The sequence below is a fragment of the Pezoporus wallicus genome, unplaced genomic scaffold (genome assembly GCF_028554395.1).
Source record: "Pezoporus wallicus isolate ANWC-B61680 ecotype Strahan unplaced genomic scaffold, APGP_CSIRO_Pwel_v1 contig_3058, whole genome shotgun sequence".
Classification (NCBI taxonomy): domain Eukaryota; kingdom Metazoa; phylum Chordata; class Aves; order Psittaciformes; family Psittacidae; genus Pezoporus; species Pezoporus wallicus.
The window spans coordinates 2,168,665-2,192,895 of record NW_026641153.1 but is presented as its reverse complement, the minus strand read 5'-3'; the positions used below and the strand labels follow the sequence as shown (position 1 = coordinate 2,192,895).

The 24,231-nt window shown below is 35.6% G+C and overlaps 1 protein-coding gene across 4 annotated transcripts in view; it reads left to right on the top strand.

Moving 5' to 3' along the window:
* The window catches only part of HGF (hepatocyte growth factor), a 57,204-nt gene extending 35,343 nt beyond the window's left edge, over positions 1 to 21,861 (top strand). For 2 of the 4 annotated variants that reach the window (XM_057422547.1, XM_057422546.1), the window contains exons 8-18: positions 4,273 to 4,447; positions 6,385 to 6,512; positions 7,744 to 7,846; positions 9,581 to 9,720; positions 11,817 to 11,855; positions 12,336 to 12,432; positions 15,158 to 15,232; positions 15,815 to 15,961; positions 16,658 to 16,764; positions 18,635 to 18,780; positions 20,985 to 21,861. In XM_057422547.1, the coding sequence (XP_057278530.1) occupies positions 4,273 to 4,447; positions 6,385 to 6,512; positions 7,744 to 7,846; positions 9,581 to 9,720; positions 11,817 to 11,855; positions 12,336 to 12,432; positions 15,158 to 15,232; positions 15,815 to 15,961; positions 16,658 to 16,764; positions 18,635 to 18,780; positions 20,985 to 21,155 (1,328 nt within the window). In that variant the 3' untranslated portion in view covers positions 21,156 to 21,861. Of the gene's footprint in view, positions 1 to 4,272; positions 4,448 to 6,384; positions 6,513 to 7,743; positions 7,847 to 9,580; positions 9,721 to 11,816; positions 11,856 to 12,335; positions 12,433 to 15,157; positions 15,233 to 15,814; positions 15,962 to 16,657; positions 16,829 to 18,634; positions 18,781 to 20,984 lie in introns of those variants that run through there. The other 2 variants (XM_057422548.1, XM_057422549.1) reach the window with 2 other exon arrangements.
* The last annotated feature ends 2,370 nt before the right edge of the window (positions 21,862 to 24,231 follow it).

The following is a 24,231-nucleotide window of genomic DNA, read 5'->3' as shown; positions in this document are numbered from 1 at the left end:
ATTTCACTAACTTCTTTGCTTTCTTATATGTTTTTACTGAAAAAAAAACCAAACCAACAAAACCCCTATAAATCAATGATGGAAGTTTTTTTCATGTTTCATGTACTGTGAGATTATCCATTGGAGGAAATACATGGAAAGAAAAGAACTGCCACTATCATACTGCCTAGAACACTGGATGGTATTGTTTGAGGTAGAGATGCCTGGAAGCATGAGCAGCTTCTTTCCATGTCACTCATGTTTTTTACTGACGTTTACAGAAATGCATGGATTATGTTTAATAAGGACTTTGTGGTATTTGCACTTTCTTTACTAGGTTAGGCACATCTTGTCTTTTAAAATCTTTCAAAATCTTTTATTGCAAATCAGGGCACATTTTCTTTTTGTTGACTGGCACATTAGGAAAGAAATTACAACACTATGAGAGAAAGTAGGAGTTTTCCTGATGAAGTAATTTAGGACTCTACTTCTTTTCCAACTATGTCTTTTCCCAAAAATGCCTTGGTAGCATTACTATGAAAGAATATGAATACTCCAGCAAATCCCATACTTTCCTTTAAGTGAGTAGGATTTTCACCACTGACCTAAAATTTGTGCAGGATTTTCTTCTGGGACACTGGTATTAAAGACAGAAATAGTACTCTAACTGGTTACTTCAGCTGTAGAATGACTCAAGGCCCCTGCTGATTCCCTCATGCTGACATTACTGTGAGAACCAGAACTGAGAAGGCTGTCTGTGGCTTTACACATGAAGCTCTGGATAATGTTTCATCTCTTTACTTAAGCATTTATGAATGCATGAGCTGGCTCTTTATAAATAAAATTATGTATTTTGAAATATAGGGAGGGGTTTGTGGAAAAAAAGAAAGCCTTTGCATTATTGTGATTTGGTTGGGGATTTCAGAGTGAACATGTGAAGGTAGAAATATTACCGACAGGAAATCCTCAAGTAGCTGTCTGAATTACATGGTTAATTTGAGTCATCCAGAACACAAAACAAATTACAACAAAGTTCAAAAGTAGCAAAGTGTTGCTAGACAATTATCAAATTCCTCTGTTTATAGTCAAGTTCCATACAGGAATAAGAAGTGACATTTAACAAATTATAAATATTAGTATTTTGTAAGATGACATTTTGTGTGACCTTCCTTTAATGGTACTTTTTATCTCAGTTCAGGACTCTAAAAGCTGAACTGCCTGCATTGTAAGGATTATTTATTGAATTTTCATCTTAAAAGTTAATTCATAATGTCTTTCTCATTGGAACAAGCCCTTGGAATTGTAAGTCTTAATTTATATTTTAAAAGAATTGCTAAGGTAACGATGGGAATCCAGCCTTACTGGCTGTTAGCTTGATCTTGTTTCCAGTTCCTTGTAAAAGAACTGCTGAGTGTGGTCTCAAGACTCTTCCATCTCAGGACTCTGCACATCTGATGTTCATGCCCAAAGTTAAGAAATATTAGATAATCACCTATGTGGGTGACAAGAGTAATTAGCTTCAAGAACAAGACCAGTACTGAATGGAGATGAAAGCTGTAGGCTTGGACAACCTGGGCACTTCTTAAGTTTGTCAACTGCCTTATAGTCTGCAGAGCACCTCTCCAAGCTTTTGAATGTCCCTGTGTGCATCCAGCCCACATGAACAGGGAGATTGTTCCCATCATGCCTATTTCAAGAAACCACTCGCTGAATGATTTCTTGGGCCTTTTTTGATAAATCTTGAGCTTTCTGTGAGATTCAAGTGCCAGAATTGGACAGGTTGTTTCTGAAGGCACAAGCCCCGGGATTTCAGAATTAAATTTCAGAAATATTTTGGTGTCTCATTTTTCATGTTTGAAAATTAGACATTTGCAGTAAATGCAGGTGGTATAGCAAGAAGAGTTTGGAGGGGATTCTGTGATTATTTGGAAGGATAAATTGCTTTATTAATTCAATAAAACCATTCTAGTGATGTTTTTCATCACTAGAATTCTTATTGAGAGCTGCCACAAAGTAGTAGTAGCAGATAATCTATTGCATGTTGAAGATTTTGAAGCAATCTCTCTCAGCCATTATAACATAAGTCTTTACAGTAGTGGCCTTGCTATGTGAATATTAAGTTTGCCTACTTCCTTTAAATAGGGTATTTTGACACAAACAAATTTTTGTAATAAAATAATCTATAGATAGAAATCACTGTGCAAGCAGACTGCTAAGTTGTGTATCTGTAAATGTATAAGAAGGAATGCTCTACAGAATGACTCTATGGCCTTGCTTAAGTCATTTGATGCTTTAGTTATTAATTTCAGGCAAGTGATTTAAAAAGAAACAAACCAAAACCACACAATGATACATAAATGCCAACCTAATGATTTTCTCTAGTATGACTGAGTACAGAGTAGATGTACAGTTCATTAAAGTTGAAATAGTAACTTACTCTGGATAAATAAGGTCTTTCTAATATCATGTATTAATTTTATGCATTATTACAATTAATAAAGGAAACTTTTTGCTAGAATTATATAATTGTAACTTATTAATTTACTTGAGAAATATTATGCAGCCAGGATGCAATATGTGTACTGAAATTGATGGTGGTAGATAACTATTTTTTTCCAAATTATACCCCACATCTCTTTCCTTTTTAATTAAAGCATCACAAATATTTTTTGAAAAGACTAATATGCATTTGAATGTGGCACAGCAACGTTTAGTCTAATCAGCTTAGGAGCTATTTTAGAATATGATTCCAATTTGTTTTCATATAATAGTTATGATGGAAAACTTAAATATACAGCCATATATTTCTTTTAGATGCATGAATTTGTCTGTTTGTTGTCAATTATTTTAAAAATGAGTAATAACGATTAGAAATACAGTTACTATCTGCAAGCTGTTTTGATAAATCCACTAGAAAGGGTGCATTTGCTGGCCTCTGGAAGCCTACTTGTGATACTTGCAGTGTCATATCCTTTTGGCTTTGCAACGAGCCTGGAACTCACAATCCTGCTGAAACAGGACAACCTTTACAGACAAAATGCCTTGTGAAAGAAGGACAGGAAATTAATTTGACCGTGAAACAGTGATGTAAAAACATCAACCAGATGAAGAGAAATTTTCTCCAGCTTGGAGAAATGTATAATTCAACTGCACAACTTGATGTTATCATCTGACAGGGAAGTGATCTTTAACGTGGAGGATTAGACAGCAAATCAGCCAAACCCATCTGTTATGACATTTGGTTTCCTTAAGATCCATATTCTCTGCAAGTTCATAGCACTGGCTCAAGTTACCAGGAATGAACTACGTTATGAGTAACACACAAATATTGTTCTAACCACTGGAACATTCAAACAAAACTAATTTAGGACTTTATTAACATACTTATTGCTGTCAACTAATACTTTTAAGGTAATTGATAAAATTAGTCTTGTGAACAATAACAGTTACCAACACATGGGGTTTTACTTGCAAAAATATTGTGTTGGGAGCTTTTTTGGGACACCGTAGAAGTGTTGCTGTTGTAGTGTATTTAGTTTTGTACTACTTTGTATATATCTGGTGCAATATCTGTGCTATTAATTTGCAGTTACAAAAATTGCATAAGAAATATAAAGAGACTTTCAAGTTATGTGAATGAGTCATTTCAAAAACCACTATTTTTCTGAATTTGGTTCAAGACAGCCCACACCAGGATGAATGCAGAGCATATCAACATCTGTAAAAGATCTTGAGTCCGATGAATTTGTTAGTCTAAAACATTTGTCTGTCTGTAGAGAATACTGATCTTTGATTTCCAAAAACTGAGTTGTTTTTTTTTCCCTCTAACTATGAGGCATAAAAAGAGAAAGTTCAAGGAGGATTCAGCACTTCCATAATAGGATTTATCCTTTATAATAGGAGTTAGGCTTTTTTTTTTTTTTTTTTTTTTTTTTTTTTTTTTATGTGCATCTTTTTCCCTGTGACTTGATATTCTGGGAGTTCTTTGGAGAAATCCTGCAAACATGTATTAATATGTTTAACAAAGTGTACTAACCAAAAGCTCTTAAATGTTGCCAATTCTTTGCCTGCATGTGGATAAACCAGCATAAGGTCTAACACCTATTTTGATTTCATGGGTGTTGTAAGTGTGAAGAGGAAAAGGTTATTTTGTAAAAGACATGAGATATTGGCAATTTCACCAAATTGCTCCAGATACCACGATTTTAACTGCAATGTAGAGTTCAAGCATGGCATCCTAAGCCAGGCTCAGTCTTAAGCATATCAAACAGCCTTTCTTCTTTGGGTCTGCAGATGAAAGAGTCATGAACAGCACAGAGGTAGCATCTGAGACGTCAACATGCATACAGGGACAAGGTGAGGGTTACCGTGGCACAGTGAACACCATATGGAGTGGGATCCAGTGCCAGCGGTGGGACTCCCAGTTTCCTCATCAGCACAACATTACTCCTGAGAACTTCAAGTGCAAGTGAGTAGATGCATGAGGGTATTGCTGCAATGGTAAAAGAGCTTAAAAAAAAGAGTTTTCAAAGGTTTAGAAATTCATGTCGCCAAAGTAGACTATAGGATCCCTGTTCTTTCTCTGTAAGCTGATGCTTTCACTCTGCTTGCTGATGCTGAAAACCATTTGAACATGGGAAAATCAGTTCTTCAGATCTCAAAATATTAGTTCTAGATGAACTTGTGTGAAACTGTAGAAGGTTTTTTTATGGACTTTCTCTTCAAGCATATTTTCACTATATTTTAATTGATTATGAAGTGTATGGATGTTTTCCAAACTGGGACCTGAATCCCAGTAGTGCTGGTACGCAATATTGTTTTTCTTTCATGGATGTAAGTACTTGTTCTCAGTTTTCATTACTCACTTTAACTTAATATGTCCTAAATGTTATCTAAGGGTAATCTCCTTGGCAACACTTGACATTATCTGTCTTTTCAATTCTTTTTCTGTCTCATTACTAAAGGTACTTACATGAATACGACTGCTTTTACCCACAGGACCACTAATCTAACCTTTCTGTACAGTACCTTTCCTACACTCCCAGGAAGTGAATAATCTGTTTCTTTTATGTAGTTACTTTAGTCATGCTCTTTCAGTCCTTTTTTTTCATTGAGCATAGAGGAAACCTACCTGACCAGCATGGACACAATGCCTGGTTTGTGCTAAATGTCTTTATCAATGGCTAAATATCGGTTTGGGCTTGTGCTGGAGTTTAATGGTGCCAAACTTTCAAAGTAAAGAAAATATTCCAGTCTGAGTTCAAATTATCACCGTAACAATAGCTTGTTTGAGCAAAACAGGTTTGTTGTCTTAATTCTTTCACTGTTATTGTTCAGTTTATCAATCAAATACTGTGCATTTTACACATGTACTGAAAATGTAACAATCATCATTATAATGGAAAATAGGACTCATCCTGGGCTTCCTCTGTCAGTCTCAGAACCACCTGGAATTTACCGGGAAGTTAGTGGTTAAGCCTGATCCCACAGGTTTTTCTCAGACAAAACACCACTTAAAATTGTGCTGTACCTGGGTAATGCTGAAGGATTAGGCCCCAAAATCTTACAATGCTCCTAGCAGTGTAGAGAGGTTAATATTAGTTTATTCAGCCTATGCTACATAAGTAAAATTAACAGAACCACTGGTATGACTGTTCAAAACTCACATGAGTAAGAATTATGGTATTAGGCTCAACTTTTTTCCATAGTCTGTTATCAGTAAGTGCTGCACATGGAAAAACGGAATGAAATATGGAAATGCACAGAACCTGGCAACAACTGTCAGGGGATGGGAAAATAAAACTTACAGTTAAGAGGTTTGACTATTTCATGTGAGCTGCAAGAGACATTTAAAGATGTTCCCTTGTGACTGACTTTTACTTTAAAGGTAACAGCTGTGTAGTATTTCTACAGACATCTTTTTTTTTTATGTTCCAAGATTCAGTCTCTTAAATGAATTGCTGACAGTCTACAGGACTCCATTTCTCTAAACTCAGCAGAGCCATTCAAAGCACAGGGAATTTTAAGCACTTTGGTAATGTTTGTATTTAAAAGCACTTGTAATGGATTGCAGGTGTATCCAATGTCAGCTTGCATGCAAATTTTGACAGAGAACCCTGAATAAAAATAGCTGTATTGAAAATATTTTTAATCTTCAAATGAAATCTTCTATCCAGTCAAAACATAGTTCCTCTGAAAACTAATTCCCATAACCATATTATTACATTTACCACTCTTTTTTGACGCTGTGTTCTTACTGGTTCCTCATCCCCTTGCACTGGACACTGATCGGTAATATCAGATCTTAAGGAGCCTATATAGTTGCTAATTCATGATACAAAGCAATAGAATGCATCAGTGGATTTAGGTTATCCCTGTTGTGAGCTAACATGTTTATTTTTATAGGGATTTGAGGGAGAACTACTGCAGAAATCCAGATGGATCTGAATCACCCTGGTGTTTTACCACTGACCCAAACATCCGTATTGGTTATTGCTCCCAGATTCCTAAGTGCGATGCATCAAATGAGCAAGGTAACAGAGGAAAAGTCGATAACATGATTTTAAGTGAATGCTGTACTGTTCCAAATGGCAGATAGGCAGGCTTGAAAAATAGAGAAGTTGGTCTCAGTACATCTGTATTACACCTGTGTAGTTCTGCTTCAGCTTTATTTGCATATTTGGGATTCATCGTGGTGTAAATGAGATTCACTTCTCAGTTCATGTTTCGATGCCAACAGGGAAAGCTACAGCAAAGATTTGTTATTGGATCTGATTTTTAGACAAGATAAATCAGTGTGCCATTTTATATTAACTGGAGATACATTTTATATTAACTGGGAATCTGTTCTACTCTTTGACCTTTCTCATCTTAGAACTGATGTCAATCACAGCATAAACTGAGGTTAGGACATCAGACCTGTGACCCTATATTAGGTTGCATTAAGATCTCCATCTTTAAATTCTAGCCTTTTTTCCCCTTAAAATTTGAAAAGTTGCAGTTGCAAAAGTTAGTCAGAGAAAGGACTAAACTTCGTCTTTCATTTTGTATTTTCTGTAAAGTATCAATTATCCAAAAGTAAGAATACTGATGAATATGAATTGAAATACTTCATGCAAAAAGTCTTTATAGTAGTGATCATTTTAAACAATCCATTTGAAAAGTCTCAGAAAGGCTTATGATGAAAGCTTATGAATTAAACATGACTTCTGCTGGAGCAAACAGGCAAGTTTCTGAATTACATTAAAATTAAAGTCATGTTGATTTTTTTTTGTTTTGCCAAAGTAGAATTTAAGTCTAGGATTATATACTCTTGCCAGTATCCAGAATCTACATAAAGGCAAGGTTTTTCAAATAGGCTGAGTGCCTGGCTTTTTAGGATGAAGGAATAGCGGGGCGTTTTTGCTTTGTTTTGTATACAGCAGCTCCTGACAATTTTCAGAATATTCTGTGTGACCATTTTAAATTAACAATAAACTATTTATGAAGGAAATTTTTCCAGTTTATATAAATAAGATAAAGTTTAAAATGCTACCGTTTTGGGAATGAGGGCCTCAAGCAGGACATTATGTATCTAACTGTGAAAACTTTCTCCCATTTTCTTTCTGATTTGATTTATACAATTGACTGATTTATACTGTATAGTGTTTGCTAAATATACCACTTGTCTTTAATTATTTGGATTACTGATGGAAATGAGGAGTTTTCTCTTCAAAGCTGCACAATCACCTTCCACTTCTTTTTGTCTCAACATCCTTTGTTCAGATTGTTATCGTGGCAATGGAAAGAGTTACATGGGGAACCTATCCAAGACAAGATTTGGGCTAACTTGCTCCACATGGGACAAGAATATTGAAGACTTACGTAGGTGTGTACATATAAAACAAAAAGAGATGGTTCAGTGAGTCCTGAATAAATACTGCCTCCAGATGGCATCTCTTTTTCTTCTGCAGTGATTCTAAAATAGCCCCTTATGCCCTGGAGCTTTCAGTATCTTTTTTTCTTTTTCTTTTTTTTTTTCCCTTTAAATGTCTTACACAACATGTCTTTGTTCAGGCTAACCACTAATTGCAGGCTTTGGGATGTTTCTTAGTGTTTAGTTTACTGGCCTGGTTTACCAGGCCTTACTTTGTCCTTGAAAGTTTTGTTCTATGAGAGAATAGCAGGAATGAAGTAGGAAACAGTTATCTCATCAATCTGATCTCATAGCTCATGCTGCTTGAAGCAGGAGCCTTTAAACTACCTAAGCTCCCTTGCAGCATGAAACTGAATCTTGAGACTATGACCTAATGATACTGACATCAAATGACATGAAAGGAACTTGTAGTTTCTGTTGTTTATCATATTCAAGTAGTGGAAATGGCAAATTACTTTATTTGTTAATGTAAAAAATGAATCAGCAGTAAGTATAAAAGAAGTTGTGAGTTTTCAAGACTATTTTGATCACGTGCTGTCTTTGCTGGTTCAGAATAGTAGATCAGTAAATGACAAGAACAAGGACTTCCACGTACTGCACAAAGAGATTCATCAAAAATTTTCTATGTATGAGATATTACACACATTAGTGTCTCAGATGGAAACAGTTTTTCCTTCACTTTCCTTTAGTTTCTGAGGTAGATGTGATTATTTCAGTATTACCTTTGGTACTTGTTGAGTTAGTGCTCACGATCACCACAGTCATAGTACCCAACATATTGCCCTCTGGAATTTGGCAGAATACATATTCCAGTATGCTGTCCATGTAAGGAAGGAAGAGGTTTATGATCATGCATTCTGAGAGCTCTAATAGGTCTTCAGTTAGCTGTGAATGAGACTGGATGCTTGATGCAATTGCATTCATACAGTCTTGAGCACAGATGAGCCTTTTTTCTCTTACTCCCACAAATTTTCCGTCTGGGAACATCTTTCGGGAGCTACCTGTCTCACTGCAGCAGTTACTCTGGTTATGTGTGTGCTAGAGGCAGCATGCATGGATGGTTATGAACTGAAAAAGGGAGTGCAGCTGTGACTTAGGAATCTTGTGTCTATCTGATAAGCCAGAAATAAACAGATTTCTTTGCTTCAGATTTTTACCCCAAATTTTCACTTTTAGAAGTGCCCCATGTAGGTTTGCAATTTAGACCTATTGCTGCAGTTTGTCTGAGCCATTCATCCTTCTCCTTGCCTGCTGCTCAGTCTGCCTAACTTTCTTGTGTTTGTCTTTGCGTAAGATTTCTCTTTGCAGATTCAGTGATCCCTGGTACTAGCTGTAAATCTGGAGGAAGAAGGTACCTGTGCTGCCAGAGAGGCCTGTAGATTTGCTGAGGGCAACACATACTCTCTTCTAATCAGTGTAATGATCCCTGCTGAGGGTGGCAGACCAATAAACCTCCCAGCTGTCCAGTGGACACAGAGCTTAAAATATCAACCAGAGGAAACTTGGACCCAGATCCAGCAAATATATGGGTCTCATCTTCCCTTTGATTTTAACCAGCCCTAAACCCTGACCTGTAGGCTTCTCAATCAGCTAATATTACAATGTGGAGCAAGGCAACATTTAACCTTTGAAAATTTGGGCTATAGTATAAAGCTTTTCAGCACTTCAATTTTTTTTTCCCTGTAGGCATATACAAATATTCAGAGAACCAGATGTTAGTAAACTGAAGAAAAACTATTGCCGCAATCCAGATGATGATTTTCATGGTCCCTGGTGTTACACAGATGATCCTCTCGTTCCCTGGGATTACTGCCCTATTTCTCGATGTGAGTACTTGGTATGCCTCAGGCGTTGTCAACTGTGCAGTCCCAGTGAAGCCATTGTGTCACATGCGTATGCATACCTTTGTACTGTCACTTGTGACAGCAGATAATATGTGATTCTATCAAGAATCAATTGTGCATGACTGAGAAGGAACGGACAGAAGCTGCTTGTGTAATATATGAACAAGGGGTCATTTTCCTTGACCAGCTTGGAGATTTCAAGGCTTATTTATGCAGCAGGAGCATAAAAGGGCTATTACAGATGGTTAAACATTTTCCAACAGATCTAGCTATTGAATAAGTGCTGGATGGAGACAAAGAATTGTCTAGTGGTCAGAAAGCTGGCTATGGCCTCAAGAAACCCGGAGACAGTTATCTTCTTGTGCTACAAGCTTCACAGACTCTTTGTGTGATCTGTATTTGTTTGTCAAGTTAGGATAACTCACTACATATATGCTGAAGTGTATATGTGCTATATAGATTAGATTCTGCTTTTGGATGTTTATGGGATGATTTAATTCCTGGAAAGAACTAGGAGCATCACACCTCCAAAGTTGCATGTTAAAATCTAAATAGCTTAAATAAACAGAATTAAAGACCCTAGGGAATTCAGTAATAGACTGATGTTCAGTGGAAAAGGATAGGTTTATGCTGAAAAATGTGCAATTCCCATTTATGTTCTTTTTTTTTTTCCCAATTCTTATTTCTAAATCACTGTGCTGTATATCCTGAGAGAACAATTAAAAGGTAAATCATGCCTTTGAATGCATGTCTGTGATCTGTAGAGGTTAAAGATAATGTTACATTCATTCCTAGCAGCAATCTGCTGTGTTCCCTCATAATCTGAACTGCAGCATCTCTAAGAGGTGATACTTCAAGTCTCAGGTGGTATTTTGGCATCTATGTAAATAGTAAACAAACTACAAAAGGTTATTTGTGTCAATGTAGATAAAGAACAACAGCTGAAGGAATATAAATCTTATTCACTATAAATAGTGAATATATAAGTTCGTTACCTGTATCTATGAATTCCTAAGGAAATATTCACAGCAAACATTTATAGGTTATATGGCAATGGTATTATGGTTTCTGGAATCAACCTCCAGAACTGGAATATGTCTGTTTTACAATTGTAACTCATATGGACTAGTATTAAACTACTAGTAGCTCACTCAGGTACTGATAACCATCTTAACCAGTACAGAAAAATGCTAGCAGTTCCCAAATGTGCTCACTTAATGCCTTTATCTGGTCTCAAACAGCCCTCACTCTTTATATATGTATATGCACATATATATAGATACACATATACATATGCATACACATACACATATGCATATATGTATACATACGCATGGAAATTTAGCTATGTATATAAATGTATACCTTTAGAGAGGGAGAGAGGGATTTACTTAATGGTGGAAATCTAGTCAGATGAGACTGTTTCAATTTTACCTGGGCAAATTTTTAGTAGCTGCACCTATAACTCTAGCTTGTAATGCTAGGTCACTCTGCAGACTTTGCTGAAGGCAAGAACTTTGAACGAGGTCTAAGCAAGGTCATTGTAACTGTATTTTGACTTGGACTAGGTGCAAGAACCAAACCAGATTCTGGGTAACACATATTTTGATAAGATTTTTGCTGATAACAAGGGAAAAGGAAATTTGAAGTTTCAAAGGTTTTCAAGGAGATCAGGATTTTTCATTAAATCTGATTTATATTTAATTATGTGACTTCAATACTTTATGAAAGCTTATATGAAAGTCACAACTTCATTTTTCAGCACTTGCTTTTACGAATTAAATATATAAGTTGAACATAATAGATAGTCTGATGTATTCAGGATTCAGCCAAGAAGGAAAATGTTTTAAACTCCTGTTGCAAAATATTTAATTATTTAATTCTACTGGGATGAAATTCCGCCTTTCTGTTAATCTTTACTAAACTGTGCTTTTGCAGAGTAATAAAGGAATCACTGAAGTTTAAAACTTTGTGAATTATTAAGATTTACAATATGTCATTTGCTGTTTATTTTTATTTTGTTCAACTGTTAGATATGTTTTAATTTTGTATTATGGCTATTTTATGTGTCTGCCCAGGTGAAGGGGATACAACTCCTACTACAACCAGCTTGGATGGTAAGTAAATCTGCAGAAGTACTGTCCAATGCATGTATTGTATCCTCTAAGACTAGCCATTTCTTTCCTGTTGGGAAATAAAAGAAAGATCAGTTAAAGATTAAAACCAATGCAGATTAAGAAAAATAGCTTTTACAAGAGGAAAATGTGGAACAGTTTTATTATACTCTTTTACATATACTCATTATCCTGTCCTGCCAGTGGTGAGATATGGTAATGATTTACAATGTTTTCTTTATAACTATGTAAATCTCAAAAAAAAACCCCTCATTTAAATATATATATTTTATATTGCCAATTAATATTTATATAGACTGACTCAGCTTCACTGAAGTAGGTTTGATGCTCTAGAAGTATATTTCGATAGCGCAGGGAAGTTAATCCGTAATAAATATTGACCTTCTTGTGGTCCTTATGTGCAACTGTACAGGTTTCCTACCGCTTTTTTTAGTAAAATGTGATCTCTGGACCTGCTTTCAGATACTGTCATTCCTTGTGCCTCAACAAAACATTTGAGAGTTGTAAATGGAATCCCGACACAAACTAACGAAGGATGGGTGGTTAGCTTGACATACAGGTAACTATTAGAAAGATAATACATGTACTAATATATTGGGTTTGGAGCTGTAGAACTGGCCATAATAAGAATGCTTCTGGATTGCTGTTAAATTCTGTAAAAGCAGAAAAGCAGCATTCCTGCAACATCAGGTGATTTTATAGTGTTCACTCTGTCAGTGAAATATTTACATGTTCATTGTCGCTAACTTACACACATGAGCTTGTGAAGCATTCATAGCATTCTGCTTTTTTGATTAGCTGCTGCAAACCTTTTCATAACATTGGCTTAGCATCCAGTACTAAACTGTTTATTTTAGAAACTGTTACAAAAAAAAATTGAGTTTCATATAAATATTTTCACTTCAACAGCAGTGCATTTAGTTGAGAAGTATTGGATTCAGGATTTATATCCATGTCAAATGTAGCTTTCTGCTCATACCATTGCATACAATTTAAAGTAGGAGCTATAAGGAAATCCTTTTCATTCTCTAAACCAAGACCCTAACATGTACAGCTGGAAATGTGTATTACATTGTGGCAGATCTTAAGTTACTACTGTGTAAAAGCCAGAACATAAATTACCATTTCTTATGTTCATTACTCTGGTTCATAACTCATCAGCTGGAAGTATTAATCATTAATATACCTCATGTATCTGCCCTGTATCTTCTATAATGAAAAAAAAAATACCAAAAACAAAACAAAAAAAAAAAAAAAAAAACGCAATTTTTTTTTTTTTTTTGTTTGTGTGTGTGTCTGATGATATAAACTAAGATATGGCTCAATTCTGTTACCTTATGATTGCCCATCTCCTTTAAAACCGTGTTGAAACCAGGTCTTAAATGGAAAAATGGAGTAAAGATAAACCTCTTTGTTTTCTACACTGCTTCATTGCTAGAGAAATTCTGGGGTCCTTCCCATTGTTGATGATCTTTGCATCTTATGAGATCAAATCAGATCTAGACCTTTCTGGAAGGGTAGTGGAAGATCCAGAAAGACATTTCTAAGGGACCATCACTCTATTCCTAGACTAAATAACCAATCAGGTGTTTTGAATCATTCCTGGAAAAGTTTATCTGTGCACTTGCTTATAAAGCAGCCTTGATGTTTGAGGAACTTTTAGACAGGTGAGGTGAATTACATCTGGGTGCCTAGAAGTTAAATAATTTACGTTAAGCCAGTTGAACTTGGATTTTGTGCTATGCAACAAAATTCCATGAAGTAGATGTGTGCTTAAATGATTGCAGATTCTTCTCTGAAAACGGGATTCCTGGAATACTCCAGCAGCAAAATATATTTTTGAGTATTACATGTGGGCATAAAAATGTAGTTTTATTTTTGTATTGTTACCAAGGAAGCAAATAGAATGTTGTCTGAAACAAAAACTTAATCTCTTCAGGACTTTTGCAAAAATCTAACTGCACACCTCAAAATGGAATTGCCATGTCTGAATGGTAAAGGCTTAGTGCAACATAGGTACTTGTATTCATATTTGGTAACCAAGGCCCACTTCTAAATATTTAATCAATCAATGTCAAAATTTCTTATATATTCAATCCAGATCCTCTTATAAGGTGAATTTAAGTGTATTTGAATGAATTTAATCTATTTCATTGAATCAGTTCTGGATTTGTCCCATGTTTAAATAGTAAGTTTAACCTTCTCATGTGTAGTAGTCAATCTTCTAAAGCAGAAGATACAATCTTATAAATTCATTTTGATAATTAGTGATGTAAACATAACATGGAAGTATACATATGCTCCCTGATTGTGACATTTTTTTGTAATAATACTGGGCACAATGTATATTTTAGAAAGAATCCAACCTTTTGGATCAGATATTTTGTTCCTCAACCAAAATGCAATTAAAAAAAACCTAATGTAGGCAAGCATCTGTGTTATTCTGCTGTCTTTGAAATCCATACAGAGCCTGGACTCCTTCCAGAAGTTCTTCACAAAGCTTTGAGCATTTGTGCGATTTGAATTTATAAATTCCAAGATTTTAAGCTTTTCCTGAATTGCTGACAATTCTGATTCACTTGCCAAAGAGCTTCAGAAAATAAATGTGATTTTGGAAGCAGAAAGAAGGAAACTAATTAATCTGCATTCCACGGTCGTCTTTATTTTTAAAAGAACTGTCACGCTTAATTGCTTTAATTTTACTTGATATATTATGCGGTAGGTTTTCTATAATCATATGTAGGATGTCACACATTGCAGATTGTTTCCAACTGAAATATGTGGGGACAGAAATCTCACAGGACTTGTAATCAAATAGGAACTCTCCACCTTGAGGTCAATGCTTTGAATAATACCTACATGAATAATGATCAAATGTTGTTTACATCTGGTGGCAGTTTGGGGACTTGCTTGAGTGTTTCAGTCCAGTTCCTATTACAAAGAATTAGCTTGCTTTTTTTACTATTATTATATTGTTTTTAATTAGGTTTCATTACAAATTCAGTTTTGAAACAGCTAAATGAACAGAGTGACTTTCTCTTTGCTCTTGGTTTTTACACATTGGAGTAAATCTCTGCAAGTTCATGTTACTGTAAGTGTTGAAACTGTAGGGCAGAGAGATAGAGATGTGTTTTTTGCAGACTGACAGTCGTCTACCTTTCACCAGCATGGGGAAATACATACATACATACATGGGGAACAAAAGTATTATTTAAATGTTTGGAATATGTAGAAAATCATTCTATTACCTCTTTTTTTATTTTTTTTTTTCTTCTTTCTCCCAGGAATAAGCATATCTGTGGAGGTACTTTGATAAAGGAAGAGTGGGTTCTAACAGCAAGGCAGTGTTTCCCTTCTCGGTACAGTAGTCTGTAGTTTTGCAATATTGAAATACGTCTATTTTTGGAATCTTATCAGCACATCACTTCTTCAACTTAAATGAAGCTTTTTTTTCCCTCCTGTTTGGCTTTAACACTGCTTTTCTGACATAAAAGTCCTGTGGGACCTTGGTATTATCTGTTTTTATTGTTGTTAATCTAAAAGGGTTCTGGCTATTCAACATAGAAGTATAAATATATTTTCCAATTCTAATGATTAGACAGTTGCCTCTTTATGAAAATAATCTCATGCTTCTGCTTAGCTGGACAAAATAAAATAGAAAACTTGGACAAATCCCCAAAAAAAAACAAAGGTTTATATTGTCCAAAGATCTAAATGTTTGGATACAATTAGAAAACAAAAATTAGATTTTAGTAATAGTTAAAATTATGTAACGGCTTCAGACCAAAAGCTTACATCAGAGCATGTTGATTTTGGAATAGAAGTTGGCAGCGTAAACCCATTTCTGGTGAAGAGTATTAGTTAAGATCTAACATTTTAAACAGTTTTTTAGTTATTGTATCATATGCTTGTCAAAATCCTAACTAACTTGCCTCATTTAGGTACAAAGATTTGAAAGATTACAAAGCCTGGCTTGGAGTCCATAATATCAAAGGAAAGGGAGAGGAGAAGCATAGGCAAGTTCTGAATATCTCCCAGTTGGTATATGGCCCTGCAGGATCAGATTTGGTCTTACTGAAACTTAGCAGGTTAGTAGCCATTATTGTGAATTCCAGAACTTTCAACTAAAGAATGAGATTCTTTCTAAATAAGACTTTCAAATTCAGTTCACTGCCATCTTTGATACTGCATTTGATACCGCATGATTATGATGTCTCTATAGAATAAACTTCTAATGGAAAGAAATTTTAATTGATATATGCAGAAATGCAGATTTATCTACCTCGATCAGGAAGCAGATGTTACTACTGAAAAATTGTGCCTATATGCTTTTCTAGATAACTTTTCTAACCACGTTTAGGTTTGTTAGGAAGGTTTTTTTGGTTTGGTTTGTTTGTCATTTTGTTGTTTTTTTTAAATAACAATCCACATGCACTAGTATATGGTCTTATTTTATAGAATAAGCACCAGATTGTAACTGAGATCCCTGTGTATATATGAACTTTCAAACTTTCTCCATATTAACAAAGCTGTATATTCAAACAAAATGCCATCATTACTTACTTTTAAGATGAAAACCCAAGTTAAATAGCACAATAGTGCTGACAGCGTTTCAAGAAATCTTTTGACAGTTAACAGCTGTAGCACAAAAAATAGGTAGAAGAATCTATCAAAGATGGAAAAGAATTGGCACAGGTTTTAATTCCTGTTGAAGTTATTTTTCAGATATATTTTAAGAAGTTAAGTAAAATTTGTTGTATCTATTATTTGTTTTTTCTTTTCAGACCTGCCATATTGACAAATTTTGTAGAAATAATCCGATTGCCCATTTCTGGATGTACCATTCCAGAGAAGACCAGTTGCAGTGTTTATGGATGGGGATACACTGGATGTAAGAAACTATTTTTAAAAACTAAATGAATGCGTTGACAGCTTACTTCCTCTTGTCATTATAGGTGAGACTGCTGGTATTGCCTGATGCCACGATTGTGCAACAAGTTTTTTGTTATAAAATGCAGTTTCAATTTTTTCCTAATTTTGTAAATCTTTGAGCATTTCACCTGAGATCATTTAATATTAAATGTTTTCTCTAGTCCAACTTTTATTTTTTGTTTGTTTAATGGACAGGCGAAATGGTTCAAACATTTCAAAGAATGAACTAGCAAAATATATTGTTCTACATGTTTACAAAATCTGGCAAAATTATTTTGCAGAGTTCTAAACCTTTTTGGAAACATTCCAATTCATCTACTTGAGCAGTCTTTCTGTATGCTAAAGCAGGCCACCCTGTGGAAAAACTAATAGAGTCATGTAATCAGAGGCATAATTAACATATACAAAGACATTGAGCTAAGGATGCACAGGCAGCCCTAAGTCTGGCATTCCCTAACTTTTCAGTACTTGACATTGCAACCTTACTAATGTTTATTAAACACAGGTTTTCTGTGAAGTAAATAGAAATATGTGAGAGAACAGACATTTAGTTAGCCTGGTAAATACTATATTTGCCTAATTATGTGTTGATGATAAAGTTAATAGCTGCCAGTTGACAATAATTACTACAATAATTGCTGTGCTCAAATGTCATTTTGCCACAGACCCTGAGTAAGCAGCAGCAACATATTCATGCTCTCCTGGAAGCAGAGCAGAAACTAGACCATAATCCTGAGGCTCTCTTCTTTGTAGCCATTACACTGCGTTTCTTTGTGGGTGGCAAGTAATCTGTACCAGCCCTTTCCCAGATGACTACATTTGGTGTTCCCAGCATGGCCATATTAACCATCCTCTGCAGGGAATGGCTGTCTGGAGCACAGGAAAGTCAGGCTGGAGCATGGTGCAGCATTGCAGGAAAGCTTAGCTTACTAGAACTGATAAGGAATTTGAAATGCTGTGGAGTTACATAATGCAGTGAATACATAACATCTGTCTTCCAAGGGCTTTGTACTATATCATTTTATGCATTACTTATTATAATCCTCACAGCACTCCAGGCAGGAAAGCAGTAAGTGTTACATCCATTTTTTTTCAAGAAAACAGGATAAGAAGTCAGTGATGGGAGAACTTGGTGTTTTCTTTTGATGGCTAGGCAGAGAATGGGCAAGTCTAGGCCCTTTATTTATCTTTGCAGCTTGTACAGACTTGTCTTTCGACATATAGAACAAGAGTAAGCTCCACAGGGCTCCTGCTTCCTGACCTTCACACTGATGAATGGAGATTGCACAAGGCTGTGGCTCTGCCCTTGCAGGCACAAAGTCATTCAGTGTAGCTGAGCCACCACAGAATAAGAAAGACTCTGCTCTCTTACAGTATTTTTCAAGTCACACTTCCTTCCTTAGGCCGTGGCAGGCACTCACACATGCTAAATTGTGTTTGAAGCAGGGAGCAAAATCCTCACTCCACTCATGGGAGAGACAATATTCACGGCTCTGATTTCTGTGATGCGACAGGGCAAGCTGGTGGTGAACTGTAGGGTAAAACCAGATACCTATCCCTTGCTTCTCATACAAAAAACTTCTCCAGATATCTTGAGAGAACTGAACAGACATGCCCACCAAACAAATTTCTTGCAAATCTCATTTGCAGCAAATATAAGAAATCCAAAAGACAAATGCATGGTGAGAATGGGGATGGACAAAAAATGTGATTACTGGTGGGAAAGTACAATAACTGAAGTTACATGAGTAAGTTTATTTGGACTTGTATCTTCAATTTCTTTTTTTCCTTAAAATAGAATAAAGTTTTCATTCTCTTTCCAATCCTAGTAATTAACTACGATGGTCTTCTTCGGGTAGCAAATCTGTTTGTTTTGGGAAATGAGAAATGCAATCAGTATCTCAAAGGGAAGATCACTGTGAATGAGTCAGAAATCTGTGCTGTGGCTGAAACCATTGGTGCTGGGCCTTGTGAGGTAAATATCACATTTCCTAATACATTCTGAGGAGCCATCAGCTAGACATAGTTTACCAGAAATAATTTAGCGTGGGTTTTTTGCAACTATTATCTCTGCATTAAACTTTTTACACCAAAAGACCCCCTCTTTTAATATTTTGCACCGGAAAATTATTTATTTCTAGTGACCTATTTTCAGCAAGAGTGCAGGAAAAGGTTTCTTCACTTCAATTCTACCGTACCACCACCCTAGTAAAAGATTTGCATGAATGTTAAATATAATCACATGACTAAACACTTTACTAGACTGGGACAAATTTCTGTTTATATAATAAGGGCTACAGTGGGCTGTGTGCTATCAACAGCAGCATATTTTGATTGAGCAGAAAGCAAAGCCTGGAGCAAATTTAACTGTTTGATTAGATGAGGACTTGTATGCAAAATACAGAAAAGTCATTGCTCAACAGAGCTGATAAAGTTATGAGGGAAGAAGAAAGATCAAAAAATGTACTGAGTTTCAGTATTAGTCAGAAAGGCGAAGTATTTGGTCTTCCTAATCAAACCTGAGCAACATATCAGTGAGGACAGCAGAAACCTACCTCAGTAAAAAGTATGTAGTTCAATATTGTTTTGCTTGGGATTAGATTTGATGATGGAGAAAAGACATCTGAGGAGAAATGCTGTAAATCACTTATTACAGAAAGATATAATTTTTCATGTGGAAAATCATCCTGATGACATATAGAAGGAGGACAGTCATAAACATTATTATGCATTTAATATCTGGGACAGATGGTTTGCTAATACTGATCTTAACCAACTAGTAAAATTTTCTCTACCCAAGCGTTCTACCAAACCGTGGTAAACTGAGGTCTTCAACTGACTGAAGCCTCTTCCTTTTATTAATTTTCCACATGATCATTATTTTATTGCAAAGTATTTTCTTCAAAATCAAATATTTAATCATAAGTGAGCTCTTCGGCATGTCAAGGCTTATAAATGAAACATCTGCATGGAAGTCTGCAGGGGATCCTGCACTTTGTTTTCTCCTGCTGGAAGAAATGGACTGAATTAATATTAGCAATCAGTCTTAATGACTGCATGGTTTCCTGCTCCTTGAGTTCTCCTTTGAAGCCACTTTCCTCAGCAGAGAGCAGGCAGAGAAGCAAAATCAAATTGGCAGGTGAAACTCCACTCCTGAAAGTGTTTTATGAGCTGCTCTGATGGTACTGACATAGTTCATTGCTCATGTGGGAACTAATCTGCAGTCAGTCAGGAAAAAAAAATCTTCACCAAATAAAGGTCAGGCGTTGTTGTTTCTCTGGTGATCCGGAGAGATTACAATGCTACTTGTCAGCTTTTATTTTTTGAAACAATATCTCACTATCTGATACGGACATTTACTGTCTAGCTTTGCAGATAGTTTGCTAGATTCAGTGTATGTTTTGCCTGGGTAAAAGCTGCAGTGTCTGTTTTGAACATAGTGTCTATGTTGTCCAAGATCTATGTGAATGTATCTAAATTACTGTTTCAATGTAATTGGAATGATGTATTTTAGTGCTAAATAAGACCCAGATCTGAGTTGGCCATCCTCCAAATTTTCTCTGAATGCATGTACTGGTGCATAGATGTCTCCTTCACTCAGAATGGTGAACAAGAGCATTTTAAAAAGTTACATCTCAAAATTGTGTTTACAAACTATTACTTTTTATTATATTTGGAATTCTCCCCCTTTCTGATTAGTATGCGTAGATTCTTATTCTAGGGCCTTGCAAGATGATGGCCTGACAGAAGAATATTAACCTGGCTTTGTCAGTAGTCTTTGATGCAAAGCCTTTTACCATAACACAGATGTTTATCAGTCAACTGACTTTCTGCTTATCTTGTTTATATGCACATAAGCAAGTGTTATGCTTGCAGGTAACTGAAAGAGGACAGTAAGGTCTGATAGTCTGAAGTCACTAGAATTGCATGGAAAGATCCATCACAGGGTTTAATTTGCACAGGATGCAATCAAAGATTAAAGGCTGACCTTGACATTGATTCTCCTAAATTCTGGCTGTGGAAAAGATATTGGAATTAGTTTTTTGTCTTATGGCAAGAATAATTCTATTGCCTGTTCATTGAGCTAGGTCACCGCCAAAAGACACCAGTCAGTAGGAGACAGGTGGAAGCTGTGTCTTGAAGCATTTTGAGAAGTGTCATTCTTTATTTTTTTCCTAGAGAGATTATGGTGGTCCTTTGGTTTGTGAACAAAACAGACTGAAGATAGTAGTTGGTGTCATTGTTCCTGGCCGTGGATGTGCCATTCGAAATCGTCCTGGGATTTTTGTTCGAGTCTCATATTATTCCCGGTGGATACACAAGATTATGATGACCTACAGAAAACCCTGAAAACTTGACAACTTCCATTCAGAGAAAGATTTTGGACAGCATGGAATTAATGTGTAATGTAAAGATCAACAATTTTTTAACTACTTGATAGTCAAGTTCATTGAGCTTCTTTTAATATTTATGGGTGGTTTTGGTGTTTTTGTCTATCAATCAGTGTTGTTTTATAAATGTTGGAGTGACTTACAGTATATGCAAGTATGGTAAAATATCTCCTGAAGATACTTGAATGGGTAAAAAATTTTGCAAAAACGTTACTGGATGATAAAGGTTTCTTAGGAATAGATCATATGACCTCTTTTATGCTGCTCTTCAGATTATTTTAGGAGGAGAATCGAATCACAGTTTTATTTATCACGTCTTATTCTTTCTATGAGCCATATATTTCTCTTCGTATATTACAAAAGACCTATTGAGAGATATATGCATCTGTCAAGGACAGCATACATGATCATGTTTCTCTTTAGCCCTTATAAGAGGTCAATATTTCATTAAAAAATAATCTCTTTAGAAATTAATCTTTTCATTATTGATGGACTTTGACAAGCCTGCTGCAAGCAGAGTTCTCATAGAAGTCAATATAACTTCCTTTTACATAGTGGTTATAGAGCCTAATTCTGCACTTAGTTCCTCCAGTGCGTATGTGGTCCCATAATAGATATCTCAAAATCCCTTTTGGATGAAGGATGAGACATAAAAGTGTATTGGTTAGTAACTATCAATCATTTGTTTATAACATATAACCGTAGATTTACAATGCCAAAAGTGTATTTCATACAGATTGAAAAATTAATCCTGATTAGCTACTGGCAAACTTTGGCCATTGAAATAAATTTCAATCAAATATACCCAAATCTTCTCAATAGACAAGTGTTAAAAACTCAGCTAATTCTAATTATTTCGTGTAAGTAACTATTTGCAGCAGGAAAAAGAACACTTAGAATAGTTGGATCTGGCACCTGGCTGAGAGACTTAATACTGGGAAAAGTAAGTTATACATTAATAGGCTTTCAGAGACGTAAGATCTTTAATAAAACCTTACCTAGATTTGGACAAATTTATATCCTCTGTATAATGAATTTCAGGGTAATAAAATTATTGCAGATATTGATATGATCTTTTATGTAATATGGAAAACATCACCAATAGTTTAGTAGCTTGTGTTTTCTGCCTGTATGTAAAGCCATCACTTTATATTGATGAGGAAAGGGAACTAATAGCGTCCATGAAAAGCATGTGTTCTCCTTTAGGCATTTACTGGTATGGCTGGAAGTATACAAATATGTTGTTATAGGTGGCACCATTTACCCTGTATTTTCTGGAAAATTGATACAACATATATCAACTTGTTTGTTTTACTACTGTACATGTAATTGCATAAGTAACTGCACTGTTACTTCACTTGACTGCATAACTGTAAATGTTTCCATTAGCAAATTGTATGACGTGTATCATATCTGACTGCATAGCCGCTAAGCTGACATCATGGTGTAGGACATTTCTAAAAGGACATTTCATTCAGAAGACACAGGGTTGAGTTTTGCCTTGCAGAAAGTAACCGGTTCAGGGGAGCTGTCCTGGGAGGCAGTCTTCATGCTGACTCGCCAAAATATTTTTTTCAACAGTGCACTTTCATTTCAATGGGACTCAAATATGCTTACATCTCCTGCTGAACTGGGATGCTTTTCAGCCCATGCTCAAGTGGTTTGGCATGCTAAGATTTCTGTCAAGCATCCAGAAGATTCTACTGGCACATAGGAAGAAGTCCTTCAGCAAGCGGAGCTTCTGAAATTCCTCCTGATGTAAATAGTCTCTTTGGGTAAGATGCGACTTCTCTGTACAGCAGATCTGGAGGTGGTGGATGCTGCGCAGATAGTCTGTACTGATACATTCCAGCTGCCTCTGAAGACTTTATTCTCCTTTTGGGCTCTCTTGCTTGCCAGGCTTAAAGAGGACAGGATTTAGCCTGTTGTATTTACAGTTAATTATTGCCATGTATGTGAAGAACGTATTCTTAGTAAGTATATACTGACCATATCTTACTGAAAGGATTAACTTTTTAAGAGAAACTTTTAAAAAACTCCAAGAGAGTTTTGTCTCCAGTCACAAGCAGAATGTGGATAAAATATATAACTCCATGTTCGCTCTTTGTACTCTAAGAATTGTTATGTGCCCACTGTATTATATTTGCAGGCATTTTGTTATGTCTATCTAAAAAAAATTGAATCTTAAAATATTTTAGTTATAAGCTTCTGCTGTGCAGAAGACTGTGATTTTTATATATATATATATATACACATATATATATGATAAAAATACTGTTTTTTGTTAGACAACGTGTAAGGATTTTTACCTGTTTGTTCTGGGCAGCACATCACTAAAATAAATTGTGCAGAGTTGTTGCTCCAGAACTTAACATGTTTGTATGCACTTGCTTATCGGGTGCTCTTGCTCTCCCTATCTCAGTATGGAGGGCACACGAGACTCTGAAGAGCAAGGGAAGAGAAGAATAAGGATATGTGGTAATGAATTTGTACTTCATTTATTCCTGTGAATATTTCTTGTTGGTACCAATGGTACCGTACCAGGCAACTGTTATAACTACAGGATTCTCTTAAAGGACACTCTATAGATATTTTTTCATTGTTCTAATATTTTTCTTGCTGTAATAACAAGGGAACCTGGTCTAGTGCCCATCTAAATTGCTGGAAACCCTCTTAACTAACTTCAGCAGGAGTTGGACTTTACTTCGTAGATGTGGCTTTTTTCATATTAGAAGTAAAGCGTACAGAACTTAAATTCTTATCTATGAACATTCTTAAACACCATTGAATTTCATCTTCATTCTCTTTGTTGTAATTAATCCTTGGTCTCTGAAAAGTATAAAAACTGGATATAAAATTTTTGAATTAAACCCAAAAAGGTGATTTTGTGCTACTGAAGTTAGTTCAACTTAATTACTGATTTTCTTTGGGCATTGGAACTGGCTGATGCTTCTTTCTTTCATTAATGAAAACAATTTTTCGTTAGAAAAGCTTTTCCCCCTATCTCTTGTTCTCTCATAAACCTCATGACCCTC